At 43.8% G+C, this 25,005-nt stretch overlaps 2 protein-coding genes across 3 annotated transcripts in view; one reads left to right on the plus strand and one right to left on the minus strand.

Moving 5' to 3' along the window:
- The window catches only part of Hn (phenylalanine-4-hydroxylase), a 331,150-nt gene that overhangs the window by 208,735 nt on the left and 97,410 nt on the right, over positions 1-25,005 (minus strand). The window lies entirely within an intron of this gene.
- LOC137621361 (ribosomal RNA processing protein 1 homolog A-like) overlaps positions 1-25,005 on the plus strand; it is a 98,003-nt gene that overhangs the window by 55,556 nt on the left and 17,442 nt on the right. The window contains exons 3-6 of the mRNA XM_068351660.1: positions 1,361-1,504; positions 9,041-9,286; positions 15,675-15,913; positions 18,823-18,899. Of these exons, the coding sequence (XP_068207761.1) occupies positions 1,361-1,504; positions 9,041-9,286; positions 15,675-15,913; positions 18,823-18,899 (706 nt within the window). The remainder of the gene's footprint in view (positions 1-1,360; positions 1,505-9,040; positions 9,287-15,674; positions 15,914-18,822; positions 18,900-25,005) is intronic.

Consider the following 25,005-nt stretch of genomic DNA (forward strand, 5'->3'; position numbering starts at 1 on the left):
TAGTTGGAAAAGCAGGAGGCTATATGCCTCAGGGCTCCAACAGGGAAAATAGCCCAGTGAGGAAAGGAATTAAGGAAATAAACTACAAGAGAAGTTTAAGAACAATAATAACAGTAAAATAAATCTTTCATTTACTGTATAAATCATAAAGAACTTCAAAATAACGAGAGGATAAAAACTAAAAAATAACAAGAGGAAGAGAAACAAGATAGAATAGTGTGCCCAAGTGTACCCTCAAGCAAGCGATCTCTAACCCAAGACAGTGGAAGACCATGGTACAGAAGCCATGGTACTACCCAAGACTAGAAAACAATGGTTTGATTTAGGAGTGTCCTTTTCCTAGAAGAGCTGCTTACCATAGCTAAAGAGTCCCTTCTACCCTTACCAAGAGGAAAGTACCCACTAAAACAATTACAGAGCTGTAGTTAAACTTTAGAGAGAAGAAGAATTGTTTGGTAATTTCAGTGTTGTCAAGTGTATGAGGACAGAGGAGAATATGTAAAGAATAGGCTAGACTAATCTGTATATGTGTCGGCAAAGATTAAATGAGCCGTAATCCGAGAGAGGGATCCAATGTAAGTACAGTACTGTATGGCCAGTCAAAGGATCCAATAACTTTAGTGGTAGTGCTTCTACCCTTACCAAGTAAAAAATAGCCACTAAACCATTACAGTCCAGTAGTTAAATCTTTGAGTAATTAAGAATATTCTAGTTATCCTAGTCTTGTCAGGTGTATGAGGAAAGAATAATCCAGACTTCGGTGTATGTGTAAGCGAAAGAAAAATGAGCCTTAACCAGAGAGGGATCCAATTAAGTGCTATCTGGCTGTCAAAGGCCCCAATAACTCTGGAAGGGGTATCTTTATGGGTGGCTGGTTCTTTGGTCAACTTACTACATTATACATTGATATAAGCCACCTGGTGAGGCTTGCCTTTTTTCTTTTTTCCTTATATGTACTTTACAGTACTCTCATGATGTGCAGTATACCATTTGTCTGTGAGTCGGTAGTATGGACAGAACATTGTTGAATGTTACTGGGACTTTTGCATTATAAAATTTGATTCATTTACTTACAGTTAGTAGAAATTTAAGTAGAGGAATATCCAAATCCTTTGCCAAAACGAATGTTAGCTTTTTTCTGGCTTTGAATTTTTTATTTTGGTGAAATGTGTTTTGGAATTGAAACATTTTGAATATCAAGCTATTTTAAGATATACCACCAAGAGACCTTTTTTCTCTTTTGGGGGACCTGTATCTGTTCATTTGTTTTTTCCAGACTATATTTAGTACAGTAATAGATTTGATTAAATTCTTTTGTTTGGTGTTGTTTGTTAAAAGCTCCATGATTTTTTTTATGCAGGAAGATGTTGCAGAGGAGATCAGCTATTTGATTCATGACTTGGTAAATCCAAAGGATCGCTACACTTTTACGTCAGCAGCCTTCCGAACTTTTGCACGAGAGTGGAATGGTATAGATGTATTTCGAATGGATAAATTTATGATGGTAAGAAATGCTTAATAATTGTTCAAGTTTCATTTGACCTTGGGAATTGAACTTTTTTTTAATTAATAACATAAATTAGCACATGTTGTATTTATTGAAAGATACCTTAATTTTGTATTGCATAATTCTTATCAGTGTCATAAAGCCTTTAATCAATAATATCTCAGTTGGATGGTTATTGGTAGTTGTTTACTAGACAGTTGTTGCCATTTAAGTTTTCAAGAATAAATTGTGCCTTTGTACCAAGTACTTTGCAAACATTACAAAGGTCTGTCAACTTGTAATTTAGTCACTACAAAATTTGTTAGATTGAGAAGTCACTTATAAATGCTTATAATTTCCCTTTATATAAAGTTTGGCCTTTATTTTTTTTTTCTAATTGCTACTTAGTATGCGTAGAGTTTGGAAATACAGCTTAGTAAATTTCTAATTTTCAATATTTAACTTAGCCGGTGATTATAATAGCTGCAACTCTGTTGCTCGACAGAAAACTCTACGGAAAAAATTCGCCAGCGATCGCTATACAGGTTGCGGGTGTGCCCAACAGCGCCATCTGTCGTCCAAGTACCCAGTACTCAATGTAAACAAAGAACTCAATTTTCTCTCTGTCGTGCTACCGGCAAGACCTACTAATTCGCTGTTGCTAACTGGATTTGTTTTCACAACTATTTGGTGAAGTATACTATTCTAGTTTTGAGCTTTCGCTGTGCAGGCTTTCTCTTCAAAAATCCTTGCATTCTTTTTTTGATTACGGATTATTTGTTGATGACTTTGGATAGTTTTTGAATTCCCCTTTGACCAATTCAAAATGGCTGACCCTTCTCAAGTCCCAAAATTTAGGAAGTGTAATGCTAGGGACTGTTCAAGGTGTCTTCCGAAGGCCTCTATCGACCCTCACACTGTTTGTTCCAATTGTCGGGATAAAACCTGTCAATTGGAAGATCGATGTGAGGAGTGCGTTGGGCTTTCGGAATTCGATTTTATCGAATTCCAAAAATATACACGTAGGCTAGAGAGAGATAGAGTTAGGAGAAGTTCCTCTCGATCTATTGACATTTCCTCTCCTCATGCCCCACAACCTATTCCTTCCCCTGTAGTGGTTGCTCCTAACCCCCCTTCTGGCACTCAGGAACCTTCGATGGCTGATATGATGCGTGCCATCCAAGCTCTGGGTGAGAGAGTTGAGTCACTGGCTAGTGACCGTAATCAGCTCATGGCAGATGTCAAGGAGCTGAAGTGTAAAAGTGCAGTGGGAAGTGACAAAGTGAGTGATAGTGTTGTGGATAGTGTTGCGCTTGAGGGTTCGTCTGTTCGTGCCTGTCGTCCTCCTAGTCCGAGACCTCTTGCAAGCTCCCAAGTCCAGGGGAGAAGCAATGTCGTACGACAAATGGGTTCGAGAGGCTTTAATCAGCGAACAGACGTTCCCTCTGTGGTTTCGGGCGTATCTACCCAAGATCGCCCCCACCACACAAAGACGAGAGAGCCCATTTATACCTCGTCTGCGGAAGAGGTTTCTCGCAAGAAACCATGGACCAAGGTCTCACGACCGTTGAAGCGCAAGTCGGTCCCTTCCGCGCAAGTCCAACGGCCCAGTTGTAGCCACTGGGTCAGTTCGGACTCGCTGCAGTCATCAGATGACTGCTCACCTCCTAAGAGAGGTAAAGCGGTACCGCCTCAGACAGTTACACCGTCTGTCGCCGCACCTGCTCCTGCAGACCCTAAGTGGTCTTTGCTGCAGAGCATGCAGTCCCAATTAACGTCTCTGATGTAGGACTTGCGTGCGGAGAAGGTTGCTGCTGCACCAGCTAGTACAGCCTTTTGCCTACAACCAATCACACAGGCGACCTTCTTGCGCACTCCAGTTGAGAGAGTTCCGCCACCCATGCGTTCCAGTGTGCCCTGCCAGCCGCATGTTGACATTCAACGACGCACGGAGCCTTCCGTTGACGTTCGTGAGGTACAACAACCGTCAGAGTTGTTTTGTTTTGACGCGGTGCGTCAACCTCCGCAACCCATTGTGGTGGCCACTGCTCACCCACATCAGGCTAGACAGTCTGGAGTAGACGCTGTGCGTCCCCGCGCTGCTATGGTTGTTGCCAGCTCACAGACTGGGCAACAGTTCCATGACGTTGCGTCCGGCTCAGTCACGCATGCACCCGTGCGACCGGACTCAGCTAACCAGCCGTTACCTACTCTTTTGCCGCTTCCTCCTCAATACTCGGATGATGGTCTTTCTGATGATGATGGTGCTGCTCACGTAGATGAACCACATTCGGATCTTGACGAGCCTAAGTCTACGCAACCCTCTTTCGACTTTAGGAAGGTTTTAGCACTGTTCAAAGAGATGTTTCCGGACCAGTTTGTGTCTGTGGCTCCGCGCTCTCCTCCGTCAGAGTTTGTTTTAGGTATGCCGTCATCCTCGCCTGCCTTTACTAGACTCGTCCTCGCACGCTCGTCCAAGAGAGCTTTACGAGTGATAGGAGAATGGATGCAGTCCAAAAAGAGTCGAGGGAAGACAGCCTTTACGTTTCCCCCTGCTAGACTCTCTTCTAGATCGAGCGTCTGGTATGCCACGGGAGAAGTTCTCGGCTTGGGCGTTCCTGCCTCTGCCCAGGGCGACTTCTCAAGTCTTGTAGACTCTCCCCGCCGGCTAGCCATGAGACGCTCAAAGATATGTTGGTCATCTTCGGACCTGGACCACCTTTTGAAAGGGACATTTAGAGCCTTCGAGGTCTTCAACTTTTTAGACTGGTGTCTGGGAGCTCTAAGCAGGAAGATCTCTCCGACAGAGAAGGAGACTTCATTGCTCATCATGTCCTGCATGGACAAGGCCGTACGTGACGGATCTAATGAGCTTGCTGCATCTTTCGTGTCCGGAGTCCTCAAGAAGCGTGAGAACCTTTGCTCTTTCCTGTCAGCTGGAGTGACACCTTGCCAAAGATCCGAACTTCTGTTTGCTCCTCTTTCCAAGTGCCTCTTTCCAGAGGACTTGATTAAGGAGATCGCTGCTTCTTTGATACAGAAGGATACTCATGATCTGGTTGCGTCCTCTGCTCGCAAAGCCACCCCTTTGCCTACCTTGTCAGCTAGACCAAGGATGGACACTCCAGCGTCCCGATTTATTCCGCCCTTTCGTGGCAGAGCCTCCAGCAGAGGAGGTGCTCGTGCCGAAGGGAGACGTGGAAAGAAGAAAGGAACCAAGTCCTTTAAAGGCAGAGTCTGACTGCCAGCTTCTTCAGACAGCAGTGGGAGCCAGACTCAAGAACTTCTGGCAGACCTGGGAGAAGAGAGGCGCAGATGCACAATCTGTGAAGTTGCTCAGAGAGGGGTACAAGATCCCGTTTGTACGAAAACCCCCTCTAGCAACATCTCCCATCGATCTCTCCCCCAGGTACAGAGAGGAAGACAAGAGACGAGCATTGAAACAGGAAGTGTCTCTCTTACTAGAAAAGGGAGCGGTAGTCAAAGTCCTGGACCATCAAACCCCGGGCTTCTACAACCGTCTCTTCTTAGTGGCAAAGAAGACTGGAGGGTGGAGGCCGGTGCTAGACGTCAGTGCGCTGAATGTCTTTGTCACAAAGCAGACGTTCTCCATGGAGACCACAAAGTCGGTTCTAGCAGCGGTCAGAAGGGAAGACTGGATGGTCTCGTTAGACCTAAGGGACGCCTACTTCCACGTCCCCATCCACCCGGACTCCCAACCTTTTCTGAGATTCGTTTACGAAAAGGTTGTCTACCAGTTTCAAGCCCTGTGCTTTGGCCTAAGCACAGCTCCTCTTGTGTTTACGAGGCTGATGAGGAATGTAGCCAAATTCCTTCATTTAGCGGATATCCGAGCCTCCCTCTACTTGGACGACTGGCTTCTCAGAGCTTCTTCCAGTCGTCGCTGTCTGAAGGATCTAAAGTGGACTCTAGATCTGACCAAGGAATTGGGTCTCCTTGTCAATATGGAAAAGTCTCGAGTGGTCCCATCCCAAACTATTGTGTATTTAGGGATGGAGATTCACAGTCTAGCTTTTCGGGCTTTTCCGTCGGCCCCCAGAACAAGCCAAGCCCTGTTATGCATCCAGAACATGCTGAAGAAGGAACGATGTTCAGTCAGGCAGTGGATGAGTCTGATAGGGACGCTATCATCCCTGGAACAGTTCGTAGCATTAGGAAGACTACACCTCCGTCCTCTTCAATATCACCTAGCATTTCACTGGAAAAAGGACAAGACGCTAGAAGCGGTCTCGATTCCCATTTCCGAGAAGATGAAGTCTTGCCTGACATGGTGGAAGGACAGTATCAACCTCAGAGAGGGTCTGCCCCTGGCTGTTCAGACTCCCAACCACGTTCTCTTCTCGGACGCATCGGACGTAGGCTGGGGCGCGACATTAGACGGTCGGGAATGCTCGGGAATATGGAACTCGAGTCAAAGGACAATGCGTATCAACTGCAAGGAGCTACTGGCGGTACATCTGGCCTTGAAAAGCTTCAGGTCTCTCCTTCAAGGCAAAGTGGTGGAGGTGAACTCGGACAACACCACGGCTTTGGCGTACATCTCCAAGCAAGGAGGGACCCACTCACTGACGCTGTACGAGATCGCAAGGGACCTCCTCACCTGGTCAAAAGATCTAAACATATCGCTACTTACGAGGTTCATCCAAGGCAACTTGAATGTCATGGCAGATTGCCTCAGTCGGAAGGGACAAATTCTTCCAACAGAATGGACCCTCCACAAGGATGTATGCAAGAGTCTTTGGGCCACCTGGGGCCAGCCAACCATAGATCTCTTCGCAACCTCGATGACCAAGAGGCTCCCAATTTATTGCTCACCAATCCCGGACCCAGCAGCAGTTCATATAGATGCCTTTCTCTTAGATTGGTCTCATCTAGATCTATATGCATTCCCTCCGTTCAAGATTGTCAACAAGGTACTGCAGAAGTTCGCCTCTCACGAAGGGACAAGGTTGACGCTAGTTGCTCCCCTCTGGCCCGCGAGAGAATGGTTCACCGAGGTACTTCGATGGCTAGTAGACGTTCCCAGAACACTTCCCCTAAGGGTGGACCTTCTACGTCAGCCACACGTAAAGAAGGTACACCAAGGCCTCCACGCTCTTCGTCTGACTGCCTTCAGACTATCGAAAGACTCTCGAGAGCTAGAGGCTTTTCGAAGGAGGCAGCCAGAGCGATTGCTAGAGCAAGGAGAACATCCACCCTTAGAGTCTACCAATCGAAGTGGGAAGTCTTCCGAAACTGGTGCAAGTCAGTATCAGTATCCTCGACCGGTACCTCTGTAACTCAAATAGCTGACTTCCTCTTATATCTGAGGAAAGAACGATCTCTTTCAGCTCCCACTATCAAGGGTTACAGAAGCATGTTGGCATCAGTCTTCCGTCACAGAGGCTTAGATCTTTCCAACAATAAAGATCTACAGGACCTCCTTAAGTCTTTTGAGACCACGAAGGAGCGTCGTTTGGTTACACCTGGTTGGAATTTAGACGTGGTACTAAGATTCCTCATGTCAGACAGGTTCGAGCCGCTACAATCAGCCTCCCTGAAAGATCTCACCTTAAAGACACTTTTCCTGGTTTGCCTAGCCACAGCTAAAAGAGTCAGTGAGATTCATGCCTTCAGCAAGAACATAGGTTTCTCATCTGAAACGGCTACATGTTCTCTACAACTTAGTTTTCTAGCCAAAAACGAGCTACCTTCTCGACCTTGGCCAAAATCGTTCGATATTCCAAGCTTATCGAATATGGTTGGAAATGAACTAGAAAGAGTCTTATGCCCTGTCAGAGCTCTTAAGTTCTATTTAAAACGAACTAAACCTTTAAGAGGCCCGTCTGAAGCTTTATGGTGTTCAGTTAAGAAACCATCTTTGCCTATGTCAAAGAATGCCTTATCCTATTTTATCAGACTGTTAATTCGAGAAGCTCATTCCCATCTGAATGAGGAAGACTAAGCTTTGCTGAGGGTAAGGACACATGAAGTTAGAGCTGTCGCAACTTCCGTGGCCTTTAAACAAAATAGATCTCTGCGAAGTATAATGGACGCAACCTATTGGAGAAGCAAGTCAGTGTTCGCGTCTTTTTATCTTAAGGATGTCCAGTCTCTTTACGAGGACTGCTACACTCTGGGACCATTCGTAGCAGCGAGTGCAGTAGTGGGTGAGGGCTTAACCACTACAATTCCCTAATTCCATAACCTTTTTAATCTTTCTCTTGAAATGTTTTTATTGTTGTTTTTTGGGTTGTCCGGAAGGCTAAGAAGCCTTTCGCATCCTGGTTGATTTGGCGGGTGGTCAAAGTCATTTCTTGAGAAGCGCCTAGATTAGGGGTTTTGATGAGGTCCTGTTGTATGGGTTGCAACCCTTGATACTTCAGATCCTAGGGGTCGCTCAGCATCCTGAGAGGATCGCGAGGCTCCGTAAGGAAGACGTACTTAAAAAGGCAGAGTAATTGTTCAAGTCGACTTCCTTACCAGGTACCTATTTATTTTGTTTTTGTTATTTTGATAACTTCTAAAATGAAATAAAAATTTTTAGCTCATAATAATGTAAACATATAATGCTGGTCTCTACCCACCCCCCTGGGTGTTAATCAGCTATTATAATCACCGGCTAAGTTAAATATTGAAAAATGTTATTTTTATAATAAAATAAATTTTTGAATATACTTACCCGGTGATTATAAATTAAAGGACCCTCCCTTCCTCCCCAATAGAGACGCAGTGGACCGAGGAGAAAATTGAGTTCTTTGTTTACATTGAGTACTGTGTACTTGGACGACAGATGGCGCTGTTGGGCACACCCGCAACCTGTATAGCGATCGCTGGCGAATTTTTTCCGTTGAGTTTTCTGTCGAGCAACAGAGTTGCAGCTATTATAATCACCGGGTAAGTATATTCAAAAATTTATTTTATTATAAAAATAACATAATTCTTAAAAATTTGTCTTTTTTTACGGAAATATTTGCATTAGAATGCTCCAATTGTATAAGAAAAATTAAATGTCATTAGATTTTCCATAAACATGTGTTTTCTTTATTATATTTGTAAGGAGCAATGAGGAGAAAGTACACATATTGCACCTGTATGTTGAAGTTAATTTTATCATTTTAAATGTGGTTATATAGTACTTGAAAACATTTTTAGCATTTTTAAAGTTGTGAACTAGATTGATAGCCTAGTCTGTGAAGTTATGCTTAGCTGGTAGCAGTTCACAAATTTAAAAATGTCATTTTCTGAAAACCTGGTCCTATTGTGGATAAATATTTCTGTCTGAAGTATTTATTTATATAAAGAAGTATATGTTTGAAACAATGTTTTTACAGTAATACCGTATATCATAACCTCCATAATTCACTACTAAGGAATATTGTAATTAGTTTGTTGATATGCCTGTGGATGATTTCATATTTTTAAACTGATTGACCTATGTTATAGGTTATGTTTGATATTGGCTTCAATAAGTCACAAATAGTATTCAAACTTTTGCCAGCAAATAATTAGTATTCTTTGAAACCAGTCAATCTTATTCCCTCTTATTTTCAGTTTTTGAGAAGAGTGCTTCGACAAGTTTTCGTCCATTTAAAACTACAGCAGTGGACTGTCAAAGAAGTTGTAAGATACATGAACATTCTTGATGCCGACGTTATTCGTGCAGACGACCATACCAATGTTACACCCTTGGGGATAAAGCTACACTTATGTGGCATTATCATGGAGGAACTTGCCAAAATTGGTGGAGAAGAATTAGACAATAAAGTCATTCTCGCAGTTATCAAACCATTCCTAAAGGTAAAGGCTCAAATTAAGAAATGATAAGAAAGATATTTTTATTTTAAGGTTTGTTTTTCCCAGTTACATTTTTCGCAGTTATAGTGGGATGTATAAATTATTTAGAAAGACTGTAAAAAGACTTTCGTATTGAATGCCTTTGTGTAACTTACTAATAATGATATGGGGTTGTTTAGTATACTGTACAGTGGTTTATAGGTATTTGTTGAAGTTAATTATTGTAAAGGTTGGGATAGTAAGCAGTGGGATTTTCTCCATATTTTTTATGAATCAAAATTAATTCAATATTGATATCTCAAGTAGTTATTTTAACTGATAATTAAAGTGATTTCCTCATTACAACTTATTATTCTTAGGTATTGCTCTAGTTCCTAAAATAATGACAGAAAATTATACCCACCTTTTTATTCTAAGCTTATTAGATATTTGTTCCCATACTAACAAACCTTCCGTTATTTATGTGGATTATCTTTTAGCGTTGCTGGAAGGTAGCCATTAGATTTTATTTGTGAGGTGGCAATCCTGCCTAACCGCTTGAGTGGGTAGGCTGGGGGTACCTAGCTGCCTCTATATATACTCTCACAGCAGTGAGAGACGTCACTTTTTCTTATGGCTCGGTAGAGATCGGGCGTGTCCTCTCCCTCCCTGACTGCCATTGGATTTTTTGATTTTTGCTTTCTCTTTTCAGGTATGCGTGTTCTTTCTACACTCGCCTTCATGCGAACCTGTCCAGGACGCAAGGGTGCCGCGTGCGGTACTTTCATGTCTTCGTTGGAGACTGACTTGCACTTTCTTGTGTTTTTTGGCGGAGGGCATCGCTGCAAGCAGGGCTTGCCCTGCGCAGAGTGTAGGGAATGGCCTGCTTCCCAATTGGAGAAATTTGGGCAGCGCAGGAAGAAGGCTAATTGTGATCTTTCTTCCACAGGGGCGAGGAAAGCGCGTTCTTCGTGCATCATCAAATCTCTTTCAAAAGCTCCTTATCGCTTACACTCTACCAAATCTCTTTCAAAAGCTCCTTCTCGCTTGCACTCTTCCAAGGGACGATCTAGTAGGAGCACAGATCAACTAACTCCCTGGCAACCCCGAGGCATTGGGAGGATGTTGCTTCCCCTAGAGGAGCAACTTCACCTCCAGCTGCCAGGGAGCCATTCTCCCTTTCAAATCTTTAGCAGGTGTGGTCGTCCTTAGGGATTTCGGGACCCCCTTCCGAGTAGGAGCTGCTGCGCCTTCAGCATGGTGCTAGGAAGGACACTTCTCCTTTTCTGGAAATGTGCGAGGTCCATGAGCGAACGAGGTGATCGCTTGTGTTCGCCTCTCCAACGACCTCCTGCTGACAACGAACCCCCTCTCCATCCTGGGACCTCATCGTCCCCTAATCTTCAACCCTTTCTCCCCACAGGGACCTGCAGGTTGTAGGTGTAGATCTTCTGGGAACCAGCGCCAATGGATGAGCATCGCCATCGCCTCGCCCTTCTGGACACTCATCCCTTGATGGCCGTTCGCGACTGTCAGAAGATCTGAAGGATCGTAGGTCATCACGATCTGAGCACACTTCTAGATGGTGCTCAAGCTCTAGGTACACAGACTGAAGGAAGTGGCTGCACCCTTCCTCAAAAAAGAAGTTCTTCCAGCCACTCATTGGTAGAGTCTGTTAGGTCATCTAACCTCTCTCGTCCGTCTTGTTCCAAACGGCTGTCTCAGGATAAGATCCCTGCATTGGCAGCTGCAGTCCATGTGGAGTCAACACTCCGATCCACCAGACACCCAAGTTCCCATAACTCAGGATTTAGTGACAGATTTGAGTTGGTAGATGGAAACCTTTGATAGGGCCAGAATTTTCTTGTTCCCCCTCCGAATTTAATGCTCTTCACAGATGCATCAAAAGAAGGGTGGGGGCCTCACCTGCTGCACCATATGTTCTCCGGCCTTTTGTCAGAGTCAGAAAGGTACTAGCACATAAATCTTCGAGAGATGAGAGAGGCCTATCTAGCTCTTCATCAGTTCCAACAGTTGCTGGCAGGTCTTTCTGTGGTGTTGATGAGCAACAACACCACAGTAGTGGCTTACATAAACAAACAGGGCGGTACTTTTTCGCACCCTTTATGCCATCTTGCAGTAAAGATCCTCAGATGGTCAGAAGAACATTCGGTATCTATCAGCTTGATTCATTCCAGGCAAGAGGAATGTGATCGCAGACAATGTGAGCAGAGCGACTCAGATAGTAGGCTCCGAATGGTCTTTGAATCATTAGATAGCCAACAAAGTCCTGACTTTGTGGGGTTCCCCGACTGTAGACCTATACTCAACATATCTGAACAGCAAGCTTCCGCTGTACTGTTCTCCAGACCCGAACCCTTAGGGACGACGGTGGGTCAACAACGACATGTACGCCTTTCCCCCGTTTTGTCTGATGAGAAGACTGCTCAACAAGACCAGAGCATCCATAGATCTAATGATGACCCTTGTAGTTCTGCTATGGCATCATGCAGTGTTTTCCAGACCTCCTGCAACTTGTAGTAGATCTACCTAGAGAGCTCTCTCCATGACCAGATCTACTCAAACTACTACACGCGAACATCTTCCACAAGACCGTGCAGTCGCTTTGACTTCACGCGTGGAGACTATCCAGCCTCTCCTCTCTCAGAAGATCTTTTCATGACAAGTTGCAGAACAAATGTCCAGATACTTGCGTAGGTCTTCAGCCTCGGTATACCAAGCAAAATGGAGAGTATTCTGTGGTTGGTGTCGTGGAAGGAATATCTCTCACTTAATGCCACTATTCTAGTAATAGCGGAGTTCCTTGTATACCTTCGGGAGGAAAAGCTCCTTTCAGTTTCGGCGGTGAAAGGTTATCACTCAGCCTTAAGCCTTGCCTTTAAGCTGAAGGGAGTGGATATTTCCTCTTCGTTGGAGCTTTCTTTACTCATACGGAGTTATGAGATCACTTGCCTTCAGTCAGAGATTAGGCTTCCTCCTTGGAACGTGGTTCGCATCTTGAGATCCTTAAAGGGACCTCCAAGAACCGTTATGCCATGAAACTGACCGAAACCTCACTTTGAAGATGGCGTTCCGGCTCGCTTTAGCCTCGGCAAAGAGAGTCGGTGAATTACATGGCCTCTCGTAGGACATCGCCCATTCAAGGGGATGGGAGGAAGGGACACTCGGCTCCTTCCCTGAGTTTATTGCTAAGACTCAAAATCTGGGGCTACTGGACCATAGATTCGGGCCTTTTCTGATTGCGAGTCTTTATTCTGTAACCAATGACCGAGATCAGTTGTTACTATGCCCAGTGAGGAGATTGAGACACTATCTTAAACGCACTGCTGCAACATGGCCCTGACTAACACCTCTGTTCGTTAGCTCAGGCAGAGTAAAGAGGAGGATCACCAAGAACACGATTTCCTACTGGATCTGCCAAGTAATCGAAAGAGCCTTGGCTCCCGATCCTCCTCTGGCTCGTCGACCTAGAGCGCATGATGTCACGGGAATCAACCCACCTTGTGCATTCAAACGCAACTTCTCCGTGTTGCAAGAACTTCAAGCAGGCGTGTGGAAGAGACAGACCACCTTCACCGCCCATTCTTTAAAAGGCGTGACCCACAGGAGACTCGATACATTGACTAGCGGACCTGTGGTGGTTGCTCAACAAGTGGCTTAAGATACTTCGGGCTCCTTGATGGGCAAGTAGCAGTTGGTTAAGGTCATTGGTTACCCGGGTTGAGAATGGGATGAATGAGAGAATGTCTGGCTTTCCTTTATTCATCTTCCCCTCCTTATGGGTACAGCACCATGGGGGTCTCTGCAAGCTGGCTTCAACCTCTGCAGGTAAATATCATTTCCCTTTTGTAGTATAGTATAAGTTACATATTTGTATACTGTCCATGTCCCCATTGCTTTCTTCGAGGGAAGCAATGGGATATGTCTTGTTTTCCTATATAAACTCGGAAGGTGTTCATACAAGACAACAACCTCTATTACAATGTATTGCACAGGCCGCTATTACGCTATTATACTCACTTTGTATATTTTAGCCAGGTGTCAAAGTTTTCCCTAGACCACAGTCATATACTGTACTAGGTAAAACCAGGTCAATGTCCATGCCAGAACTAGGACTTCCACCTACCTTACGAGTGACTCATCCACATGAATAACGGAAGGCTTGTTAGTATGGGAACAAATGACAAATTCAGTGATAATTCGAATTTTTCCCTAAATCAAACCTGGAGTTATTTATATAAATTGGCCAGCCATCACCTGTCCCACAGAAGTCCTGCCTGCAATCAAAAGTAACATTCATTGCTGTGAGAGTACATATAGAGGCAGCTGGGTACCCCCCAGTCTACCCACGCGCGGTTAGGCAGGGTTGCCACCTCGAAATTAAAGTTGAATGGCTACTTTCCAGTTACGCTGAAAGGTAATCCACGTAAATAACTCCAGGTTAGTATTACAGTGAGCCCTCGCTACTTCGCGGTTCGACCATCGCGGATTCACCACTTCGCGGATTTTTTTCATAACCCATGTATATACATATATTGCAGATTTTCCAGAAATTTCGAAAATACCGCGATGTGACCGATGGTGCGAGATTGGAGAAAGTAAGGAAAATTGAATCATGATTGATTTTCAATATAAATGAAACTTTGAGGAGCAACAAAGATATCATTTGTTAGAGAGATAGAGAGAGGTAAGGGATGGGAGGTAGTGAAAAGTAGCCCACAGAGAGAGAGAGAGAGAGAGAGAGAGAGAGAGAGAGAGAGAGAGAGAGAGAGAGAGAGAGAGAGAGAGAGAGAGAGAGAGAGAGAGAGAGAGAGAGAATGAATCAGCTGTTGTAATCAAATGGCGTGTTTTTGTTTCGTGAGAATTTCATCGCCACGATTATAACAACAGCATACTGTACTGAACTTTACAGTATTATACAGACTACTGTAATATGATAAAGTAAAATATTTGTAATCTATTTTATATGAAATGGGGCTATTTTTTTTTTGTTTAAAATTTACATTTACGTATGTAAAACAACTCTCTCTCTCTCTCTCTCTCTCTCTCTCTCTCTCTCTCTCTCTCTCTCTCTCTCTCTCTCTCTCTCGTAAATTGTTTTCCTGCTTTGCTACGTATGTATGATTTTATATAGATACGGTAAATAATATTTGTAATAACATATTTTATAAAAGCTTTTACTGTAATATTATTTATCACTTTCATCATGCGCGTTAAATGCCTTGTTTGTTTACTGAGCGTACTTTATGACGCCGTCGTTTCAGGCGGCGTCATAAAGAAAAACATTTCATTTGGAAGTCCTAAGAAAAATTAAGTAAAACATTGGTAATAACAAAATCAACATACTGTACTGAATAATCAATATAATCGATGCAAAAACTAACCTATACACAGATGTGTAAATGCGTTTGTTTCTTCATTATGATCAGAGTTAAACGTAAACAAAACATTGGTTGCCATTTTTTATCGTGCTTTTTGGCGTGTTTAGGAAACGCATGATATAAAGTCGCCTTTAATATTTGTGCCTGTTTTAGTTTAGGGTACTGTAGTACATGCATTAAGTGTTCTGTACATTAAAGGGTAGTTTGTTAACAGTACTACGTACAAGGGAAGGTTTTAAAAGTCTGAATATACATGTTAAATAAATAGGTAAATATGGTGTCACTACTTCGCGGATTTTCACCTATCGCGGTCAGGTCTGGAATCTATCTACCGCGATAAACGAGGGTTCACTGTAGTTAAGGAAAAATACAAATTATCTCCGAATTTTCCATTTTTATGAGCCTCCCCTGGAGTTGATATTGCTTCTCACTCAAAGCTGGTTCAAGGGTTGTGGTGGCGTGTGTGGTACCATCACCTATGTTCCAATGAAGGGCTGTGATTCATAAATATGCCGTTGAATTAATTTAAATCTTTACTGAATTTTTCATTTCTTTAATGCCTTCAAATTGCGGCTTCAATGCATGTGTCTTTTATAGCTTACAATAGTATTTGTATATTTCATGTGAGTCATAATGATTATTGCAATGAAGCGAATCTTTACAACTTTAATATATTTATTGATAACTTTAATCACAACACCTATACCTTCTATTCTTGGAACCACCCAGCACTGTATTGCGATCTATCATTGCATCTTATGAATACCTGAGGAGAGAAAGCATATTAAGATTTTGGTGATTTGTGGTAAATAATTGCATTGGAAAACCACATGTAATTGAAAAAATAGCATATATGAAAGTTAGGCTATCTAATAAATGTGTACCACAGGGGGTTCATGACAAGCATTATACAGTATAATAATTTTGAACACTACATTATTTCTTGAGGTTTAAAGACTAGAGGAAGACATTCATACACATACCACATGATGTCATAATGATTTTTGCAGGTTTTGGGAGTTTCAAAATTGGATGTCTACCGAAACGCAGTTGCTGAAGATATTATTCGTCACTTAATGCGTCAGACAGATTTAGGTGTAGAGGAAGAAGATGATATTGAAGGTATTCTGAAAGGTAAATTGAGAAAAAAAGATAAAATGTCAATGGTATACGAAAATGCAGTCGATGAGGATGAAGTTATCACCGCGGATGGTGAAGATGATGACGATGATGTGGAAATGGAGGAGAGGTAATTGCTCATCATTTCATGCCTTGTGTTTTTAATGCCAATATAGAGTAATGTTTTTATTGGAAATCTTTTCTAATGAAGTAATGAACAGTGGTCGATTTTTATGAATTTTTCTAAATGGGAAATATGTTGGGATGGATATTTTTGAAAAACTGTAAATGCTCTTACACAAATAGAAACATTCCTAAGTTACTTTTTTGTTTTTCTGCTGAATCTGGTAAGAGAATGTAATAGTTGATGTAACTGTAGTGTTTGTACCACCAATGTTTATTAGAATGAGGATGAGCTATCTTGTTCACATAACAACAAACTTATGGTATCAGTGCCTTTTACTACCAGCAAGTAAGCTTCTGAACTTGAGTTTATATAGCTTATATGGTCACAATCTTAATCTTTTGTTGTGTAATTCTGGTTTGAATGGTAAACTATATTCTTTTATAATCATGTGGATTTAATCCTAATTCAGTACTGAGGCTTTACATTATATTAAGATCGGCAAAAGCCTACAACCACTACCTGGTCCCAAGTTTTGGTCGTCATTGTTTCATTATAAGGACCAATTCTCTGTATATTTCTAATGTATGATCTTTTTATTGTAAGACTAAATCATTGTAGTATTTTACTATTTTATTTTGATTTGTCCATATCTTAAAATTTTCTTTTGATTTATAACATACTGTATTTTGTGTGTGTTGTATTAATCTGCCTATCATACAGTTATTGATATTGAAGATCTATCGCCTCTTTTGTAACTGAAAATCTGGCTAGATATATGTCCTGGAATAAATTGAGAAGCATGAAAAGATTCAGTTTGGTACTAAGCATATACAAACCGATCATCTGTTAAAATAGGGAATGTCTTTAGTAAAGCTGGGGTGGCCGTTAAGTTTGTTAACGCAGTAGCTAATGACAGGTGATGAATGTTTGGGAATAGCCCCTCTCACTTGTGTCAAAGACTTCACATTTGTCTTTGGCCACAATGGTTACTGACATGATTGTACCCTATAACCAGGTTTATTAATTCTTTCTCTTATTTTTTAAGTTTTGAATGATTGCTTTGCTGGCTTCATCTGTTGTTATTGAGGCTAAGCAGGATATGGGGGAAAGTGCGAACATCATAACTAGTTTGTGGTAAAGTAGTTGATCAATTTGTATACATTGCTTTTTGTAGGGATCATCATTATTCGCAATCATCCCTATGTGTTGATTGCAGATGGTAGCTTCTTGTTTAGTGGCAAGCGTTCACTTTGAAGAGGAAAAGAAGGCCAAGAATGCTTTGGCATCATCCTTTTCAATGTCCAAGATGATGCCAAAGAAGCTATACAGTATAGCTCTTCTCTCCTTTGAGAGTGCAGTCCACTATATCCTGTATAGTGTCTACATCTCTGGCTCTATCACTGAGGAGCACTCATTAGGATCCGGGAGGGCTCTTATCTACATTGACAAGTTTTTGGCATTAGAATTCCTGCAGTGAAGGCCACACTCCAACACAAGTTTTTGGCATTAGAATTCCTGCAGTGAAGGCCACACTCCAACACACTAAGAGCTCTCCAATTGCTGTGCAGATAATTGACAACGAGAGTGACCTAAGGAAGACTGTTTTTTTCTGTTCCAGATCTATAGGCAGTGCTTGAGGATGTTTTCCAACACATTAGATAATTTACATGGCCACTTCCTTTTTTTAATCTACCTGATTCTTTGACTTATCCACGAAAATGCTAATGACACTGGGACTTAGGATGACTCTAGTTGCTCCCAGATGGCCACAAGCAGAGTGGTATCCTGATTTCTTAGCTGTTTTGGTTAAGGTTCCAAAAGAGCTTCCCCCTGGAACAATTCTCTGTCATCCACACTTTCAGAGGTACCACCAGTCTGTGAAGTCACTTGCACAACAATTAGGTTTGTGAGGTACAGGAAAGATGTCAGGGTACCTGCAATGGTTCTTTGCAGCTGTCTCCCATGCAATATGGGTTATCTTCTGCAATTGCTGTCATAGAAGGGGTACTGCTCTGAAGCATCTTTAGTGCAGATCGCTGACTTTGTTTATCTTTACCAAGAGAAGCATTTCTTAGTTGTGGATGGGAATTGCTGGTATTTTTGGTAATAGCATCTTTTGAATTTCAGGTGTTACAATACTGGCCAGTCTATAAAGAGATGTTAGGGGTGTTGCCTTTGATATGTCAGTGATTATTCAACAGACTATCAAGTTCTGGATTTACTTTCTTTGCATGGCATGATCTTTCCCACACTGGTGAACAATAATCTGCAGTAGAATAGCCGACTGCTAGAGCTGTTTGCTTAAGGGTTTTTGGATCTGCTCTCCAGCTAACCAACCAATACCTAATATTTTCCAACTTCATTTTTTGATTCTTAGTGAATTTTGTACAATGAGAATATTATCTTTCTAGAGAAAAAGACTGGTGTATTGATCACTTAGTTTTTTAAATCTATGATCATTTAGTAGGGGTTTATATTTGAAAGAAACTGCTATAGCCATGAATGCAGTGTAATTTAATGAAGATATAAAAATAAAATGCATTGGTATATTTTAGGTAAACATCTGCTATTCAATAGAAACCTAACTTATTTGTACATTGACCAGCACATGTTTGTCTTGCTTGTTTCATATAATCTTAAAAGTTAACAGACAAAAAACTTGATTTTAACAAATGCATACTAGATTTAATTTGATCTCAAAACATCAGTCTGCAGCAAATGTAAAATTTTGGAATCAACTTGGTTAAGGGTATTGGTACATACATACATACATATACCAAGGCACTTCCCCCAATTTTGGGGGGTAGCCGACATTTAAAAAAAAAAAAATTCAGGCCAGCCATGTTAGGATATGTTATTAAACTGCCTTTTAGTAATGATTGACATTATTTTCTTATGTATTTACTTTCTAGAACTTTGGAAGATGCTGTGTTGGACCCAAGAGCCGGATCAGTTAGTGTTTTCATACCACAGCTGAAACCAGACTTTGGTAAGTAAGGAATTGTGTGTGTTTGACTTATACAGTACATTATAAGATTATGTGTGTAAGAAAGTGTGTCAACCCATTATTTTGTATTGTTTTCCTGATACAAAACCATACATAATAAGTATGTGTTTTGTTTTCTATTGATAACCAAACCCCTTGGTTTACTACTGTTTTGCACTGTAAAACAAGTATTAGCTGAAAATTTGTGTCATCGTATGCTTGAATAAGATCTTGGGCCATCAGTTATTATTAGGGATAACCCTGGTACAGGCAGTCACAACTTAAAAACATTCGGAGATATAAACACAAATCGAGTTGAAAATAACAAAGATAAGATGAATACTGTAATAAAACAATATTATGTCATTTAAAATAGTAAGCAAAACAACACTTGTAATAACCTTATATCTATTACATATGAAACCCAACTATTTATTGACTTTTGTAGCTGGAAATCATAGGCTTGGGATTCAGGTTAGGCCAACCCTAGGCCAAAATTTAACAAAATTAAACTTACAAACAGCTTCTTGGAACCAATTGAGAGTTGAGGACCTTCTGTGTAATACATCTTAGATATCATATAATGCAGACTTGTGTTAACTGCATTTTGTCATTCTCATCCCTTCATGTCTTACATTGGATTCAGTTAGTATTGTTTTATTGTATTTTTATTTAGATAACCATTTTGTGGAATGCAAAGACCTCAGTATGCTTTTATAGGCAATTAGGTTTCTATGATTGCCGACCAAGTTAAACTTCAGAGTGCAAAAGGAAACTTCCATTTAGTTGAGGGGGATATTTGGAGAAGACTAGTCTTGTTGATTATAGTGGAGATGATGATGTTAATATCTCAGCATCAAATTCTAATACATCACTTAATTAATTAAGTTTTTTAGTGATGAGCTTCAAAGCGCTCAACATTTTTATCTTCTTTTATGAAGGCTTGTAATTCTATTTCTCATTTAGCATTGAAATCTTGCTATACCACGATGTTCTGACTTATATAAATTTTTATTACTTATATTTACAATTCAGCCCTCAAATCTTGTTCTAGATTTCAATTTAAGCGCTGGTATAGAGCCCACTATTATTGAATTAGTACAAAATCTTTGAATGCTGGGTTTGCAAGCTGATTTATTGAAGAAATGCTAGTGGGTATAAATGCTTACTTTGATGATTCTATAGTAGATGTTGCTAGTCTTTTAGAAAAGAGATTTTCAGGCAATAGGATTTAAATTTGGTTTTGGTTTATGTTTTGTTTAGTTAAAAATATTTCAGATGTGATTTCTGAGGCTGTAGCAGCCTTTGTGTATTTAAGAGGAGAGAACTAGTATGTGGCTCAATAGTTGTGATAGTCTCTGAGGTATAGAAATATTGGTTTCTTCCAATATTTTCGGTTCAGTTTTGGATGTAAATAGAATTACCCGGTAAGTGATTGCTCAAGCAGGTACTTGAAATCGGAAGCGTCTTTCTAGGAGTACCCATGATTCCGATTTTAGGCCAATTGCTTCAATAGCCATAGAATTGTCACAAAGAAATTCTTTTCGTATCAGTGGTAGAACATCAGGATTCCCATCTTGTAAACTTTTCAGAAGAGTTGCAGGCTGGACTAGGAGATCTTATCAGAGAATATTATGATGATCCTTCCTTACAAATTCCAGTAGGAAGTAAACTGTCATACTTACATCACATTTGGAAGAGACTTCATCCCGATCTGTGGTTGCTGACTGTACTTAAAGAAGATTACAAGATTCCTCCAGACTCCAATCTATCCTAGTCCAAGAACCAGTCCCATATCAAAGTTATTTGATAAATACACCAAAGGCACAGATTTTGAAACTATATTTGTTTCAACATGGAGTACTTACCTCAAACTACTTTCCTAGGAGTATCTGGGATTTCCTCCCTATCCGACCAAGAATTTTGCGCAGTCCCCCCACCTCCATTTCCCTTGTCGGGTCCCTCCATGGCAGATGGATACGTGCCCTGAGGCGACCCGGGTTCAGCGCATGGGTGCGCTACTGAGTCTTTGTCGCCAGTAGGCATCTGGTCGCGGCATAGATAACATCTCGCTGGTCTCTCTCACATCCCGTTCGTCCCACCATTGTGTTCCACGTGTTCCCTTTGTGTTTTCCCGATCCTTGTGTTACTTGTGTTGCTTGTGATTACCCTTATGGAATCCCAACGTCGTTGTCCCGGTCCCAAGGCCGGTAAGTCATGCGGGGCATGGCTTTCCAAGGTGAACATCGATCCGCACACATTGTGCACCACGTGTCGAGGCAAAGTGTGCTCGCCTGCTTCCACGTGTCCGGAGTGTGAGTCCTGGCTGGAACTGCAAAGGGCCTTGCACGGTACCAAGAAAAAGAAGGCATCAAAGCGGTCAACGAGGAAGCCTGGTCTCGTGTCTCCGTTAACGTCTCCTTCAGCTCCTTCGGAGAGTGATTCCCCTTCCCCTACCCAGAGTAGGGGACGAGGTAAGTCAGTTGCGGGGAAACAGCCCATTGTTGTTCCCCATGAGTCTAATTTTAATAGATCAAATTGCATTGTGCCTACGCAGACGAGTGAGGAATCTTCTGTTGTTACGGGAGGGCTTTCTGTAAACGAGGTTCTGGTGCCCACAGGACCCGTCTCAAATTAGGATCCGGTGTGGGGGAGATCAGGAACATCTGCTCCTTCCCCTCCATCGTGGCAGTGTTTTTCAGGTACAGCGTCTTCAGGGGCCGACCAAGACAGGAAAAGACGAGCCACGAGCTCTTCAGACCCCGATTCCATTGTGTGGACGGCGCCAAGACGCCCTTCAGTTCACCCATGCGGCAGGACGAAGAGTTTTCTGGCTGGTTTGCCTCGTGGGTCACTGCTCACGCCTCCGGCGCCTTCTGTTGGGCTACCTCCTGATTTCATGCAACCCGTGACCCTGGTAGCACAATTGCAAGCCCCCATGTTGGTGGAAGAGGACTCAGGGGCCTCGGATAGCTCCTTTTCTTCTTCGTCTTCCTCGGACGATACCTCGGCCTCCAGCTCTTCATCGTCGGAAGACTCCAGCGACCGGGAGATGAGGTAAAAGAAAAAGAAGGCGAAGAGAAAGAAGTCGAGCTCGAACTCAGGCCTATCTAGGAAGAAGGCCAAAATTGCCATGAGAAAGAGCAAGAAGAAGAAGAGGGCAAAATTAGGTAAATTAGTTTTTCCCCCTTACGGGTCGAACAGGGCTCGTGCCGCTCCAGTGCCTGCCCTCGGCGGTGGCTGCTGGAGCCGCTATCATCCCTTTGCCCAGTGTCTCTTTGGCTCCATCTGCGCTTCAGATGCAACTGTTGGCATACACTAACTTTCCCTTGCCCGGCAAGTCACCGGCTCCATCCGTTCAGCGGAGGCAGCTGCTGGCTCAGCCCAGCAGCATGGCTCCCATGCCCGAAGTCTCACCGGTTCCATCCAGGCATCGGATGCAGCCGCTGGCACAGCATGGCAGTCACTCACCACGGATCCCATGGATTCCTCCGGGAGGGGGTAGACCCATGACCGCTACCTCCCCCTCGAGGGCTCCATCCGTGATGGATATAGCCGCTCCGTCGAGCCAGCTGGATGCCAGGGATGCGACTGCCCCCACGGATCTATCTATGATCGAAGAAGCAGCCAACACGGAGGATCAAGTGGTAGAGGGCCTAGTAGATGCTGGAGAGTGTTCGCCTGATGAAGCATCCTCTTACAGGAAAGTGTTAGCACTCATACAGCACCACCGCAGGTTAGATGAGCCCAAACCATCCTCAGAGCAAGCCTGGGTTTCAGGTTTGGGTAGGATGGTGGCCAACCCGGTACAGCCGAAACCATCCTTGACCCTACCAATGGCTCCAGACGTGTCCCTGGCATGAACCACGTCGACCGTTTTGTATCAGGACCCAAGAACTCCCTCAGGCCTCAAGGATCCTTCAAGCTCCTGCCTGGACTAAGGACCCAGAAGATATTTTATGTGCCATTCGGACTGCCTGTGGGGCCTCGGACAATGGAAGAAGCTGTTGCGGCTCTGAGCCAGGGCAGCACGGATGGAAGGATCCTTACTGCCCCAGTGGTCTTCTCACAGGCAGAGGCCACTATGATGGAGGACAGGTCTCAGAACATCATCAGTGTGGCCTCCTGGTTGGACTGGTGGGCATGCACCTTAGCAGGCTTTCAACTCTCCCACGATCTCTCGGTGCCGGAGAATCAAGCTCTCTTGCATGAGCTCATACGCTCTGGAGGCAAGGCCATGAAATTCTTAATGTTCCAGTCCTTGACTCAGACAGCAAACTGGATCTTAAGAAGGAGGGACACGGTGCTAAACAGGCTCCCTCGTAGACTCCCCGAGCGTAAGGCCAAGTTCCTTAGGAATGCTCCGATGTGAGGTGAGACCCTGTTCTCCCTACAGACGGTAGCGGAGACAATGGAAAGAGTGGGGAAACTCAAGGGCTCGGCTGAGCCTAAGCAGCCAGCAACAAGACGACCTCCACATAGAAGACCGTCTGTGGACGGGCCCTACCCGCCTACGCCACCAGCTAGACAGAAGCCCCCTCCCCTTCCTGGGATCAGTCCTCGCGGCCCTCCCGCAGAAGTGGAGCCCCAGCCCAGGCCTTCTTTTAGACAGAAATACTTGGGCCCGAGACGAGGCTGCTCAAACCGTCTCCCCAGAAAGAGATAGGAAGAGAGGCCCCCTACACCTTCCCACGCCACAGGTGGGGGGATGCGTCAAATACCATTGGCAACCATGGCAGGACAACGGTGCGGACCCATGGACCATGGCAGTCCTCATGGAGGGATACAGGATTCCCTTCCTGACAGAACCTCCTCCTCTGATTTCCGAGCATCGGGCGGAGTGGCTGGCCCCCAAGGATCACATGAGGAGAGCAGCCTTGCAGGAGGTGTCGGCCATGTTGGACAAAGGAGCACTGCAACCCGTCCGGGAATCGTTCCCGGGGTTTTACAGCAGGCTCTTCCTGGTGGAAAAAGCTACGGGGGGTTGGAGACAAGTCATCGACCTCTCGGCCCTAAACAAGTTCATCAGGAAGACGTCCTTCAAGATGGACACGCTGAAGTCGGTACTGGCAGCCTGGAGGCAAGGGGATTTCATGATGTCCCTGGACCTCAAGGACGCCTACTTTCAGATCCCCATACACCCCTCCAGCAGGAAGTTCCTCAGGGTGAAGTGGGGAGCCCAGTCTCTGCAGTTCAGGACTCTCTGCTTCAGTCTGTCAACGGCACCTCAGGTCTTCACGAGGGTATTCACCGTAGTATCAGCCTGGGCACACAAGCAGGGCATCAGGCTGCTCAGGTATCTCGACGACTGGTTGCTTCTTTCAGCCTCAGAGGCAGCCTTAAAGGAGCAGGGGGCAAAGCTGTTACAGTTCTGCCGGGAACTGGGAGTTACCATCATTCTGGAGAAGTCCCAGTTGATCCCCACCACCAGGATGATGTACCTAGGGATGGTCCTGGACTCCCAGGTAACAAGGGCATTCCCCTCTCAAGAGAGGCTGGACAATCTGGATCACATGATTCGGCCATTCCTAGAAAATGCACCAATGAGAGCCAAGGAGTGGCAGAGACTCGTGGGCCACCTGGTCTAGTTAGAGAAGCTAGTTCCTCAGGGGAGGCTCAAGCTGAGGCTGGTCCAGTGGAATCTGAAAGACCTCTGGTCACTGGGAGACCCACCTCAATCCCTAGTCATGATGACCCCAGACACCAGAAACATGCTCCTCTGGTGGTCCGACAGGGCGAATGCCCTACGGGGTGTGCCGTTCGCGTCTGCTCCTCCGGAGATGTTGCTCTTCACGGATGCGTCAAAGGAGGGGTGAGGAGCCCATCTGCTCGAAGAGACAGCAGAGGGAAAGTGGTCCCCGGAGAAGCTCCTCCACATAAACCTGCTCGAACTACTGGCAGTTCAAAAGGCCCTCTCAATATTTGCCCATCGTCTGAGGGGAAATGCAATAGCCCTCATGTGCGACAACGCCACCGTGGTGGCGTACATAAAGAAGCAAGGAGGATTGAGATCAAGGGAGCTGTGCGATCTCACGGCTCGAGTCCTGGAATGGGCCGAGAGGAATCACATCATTCTCACAGCCAGGTTCTTTCCGGGGAAGAGAAACTT

This window comes from Palaemon carinicauda, chromosome 28 (genome assembly GCF_036898095.1).
Source record: "Palaemon carinicauda isolate YSFRI2023 chromosome 28, ASM3689809v2, whole genome shotgun sequence".
Taxonomy (NCBI): domain Eukaryota; kingdom Metazoa; phylum Arthropoda; class Malacostraca; order Decapoda; family Palaemonidae; genus Palaemon; species Palaemon carinicauda.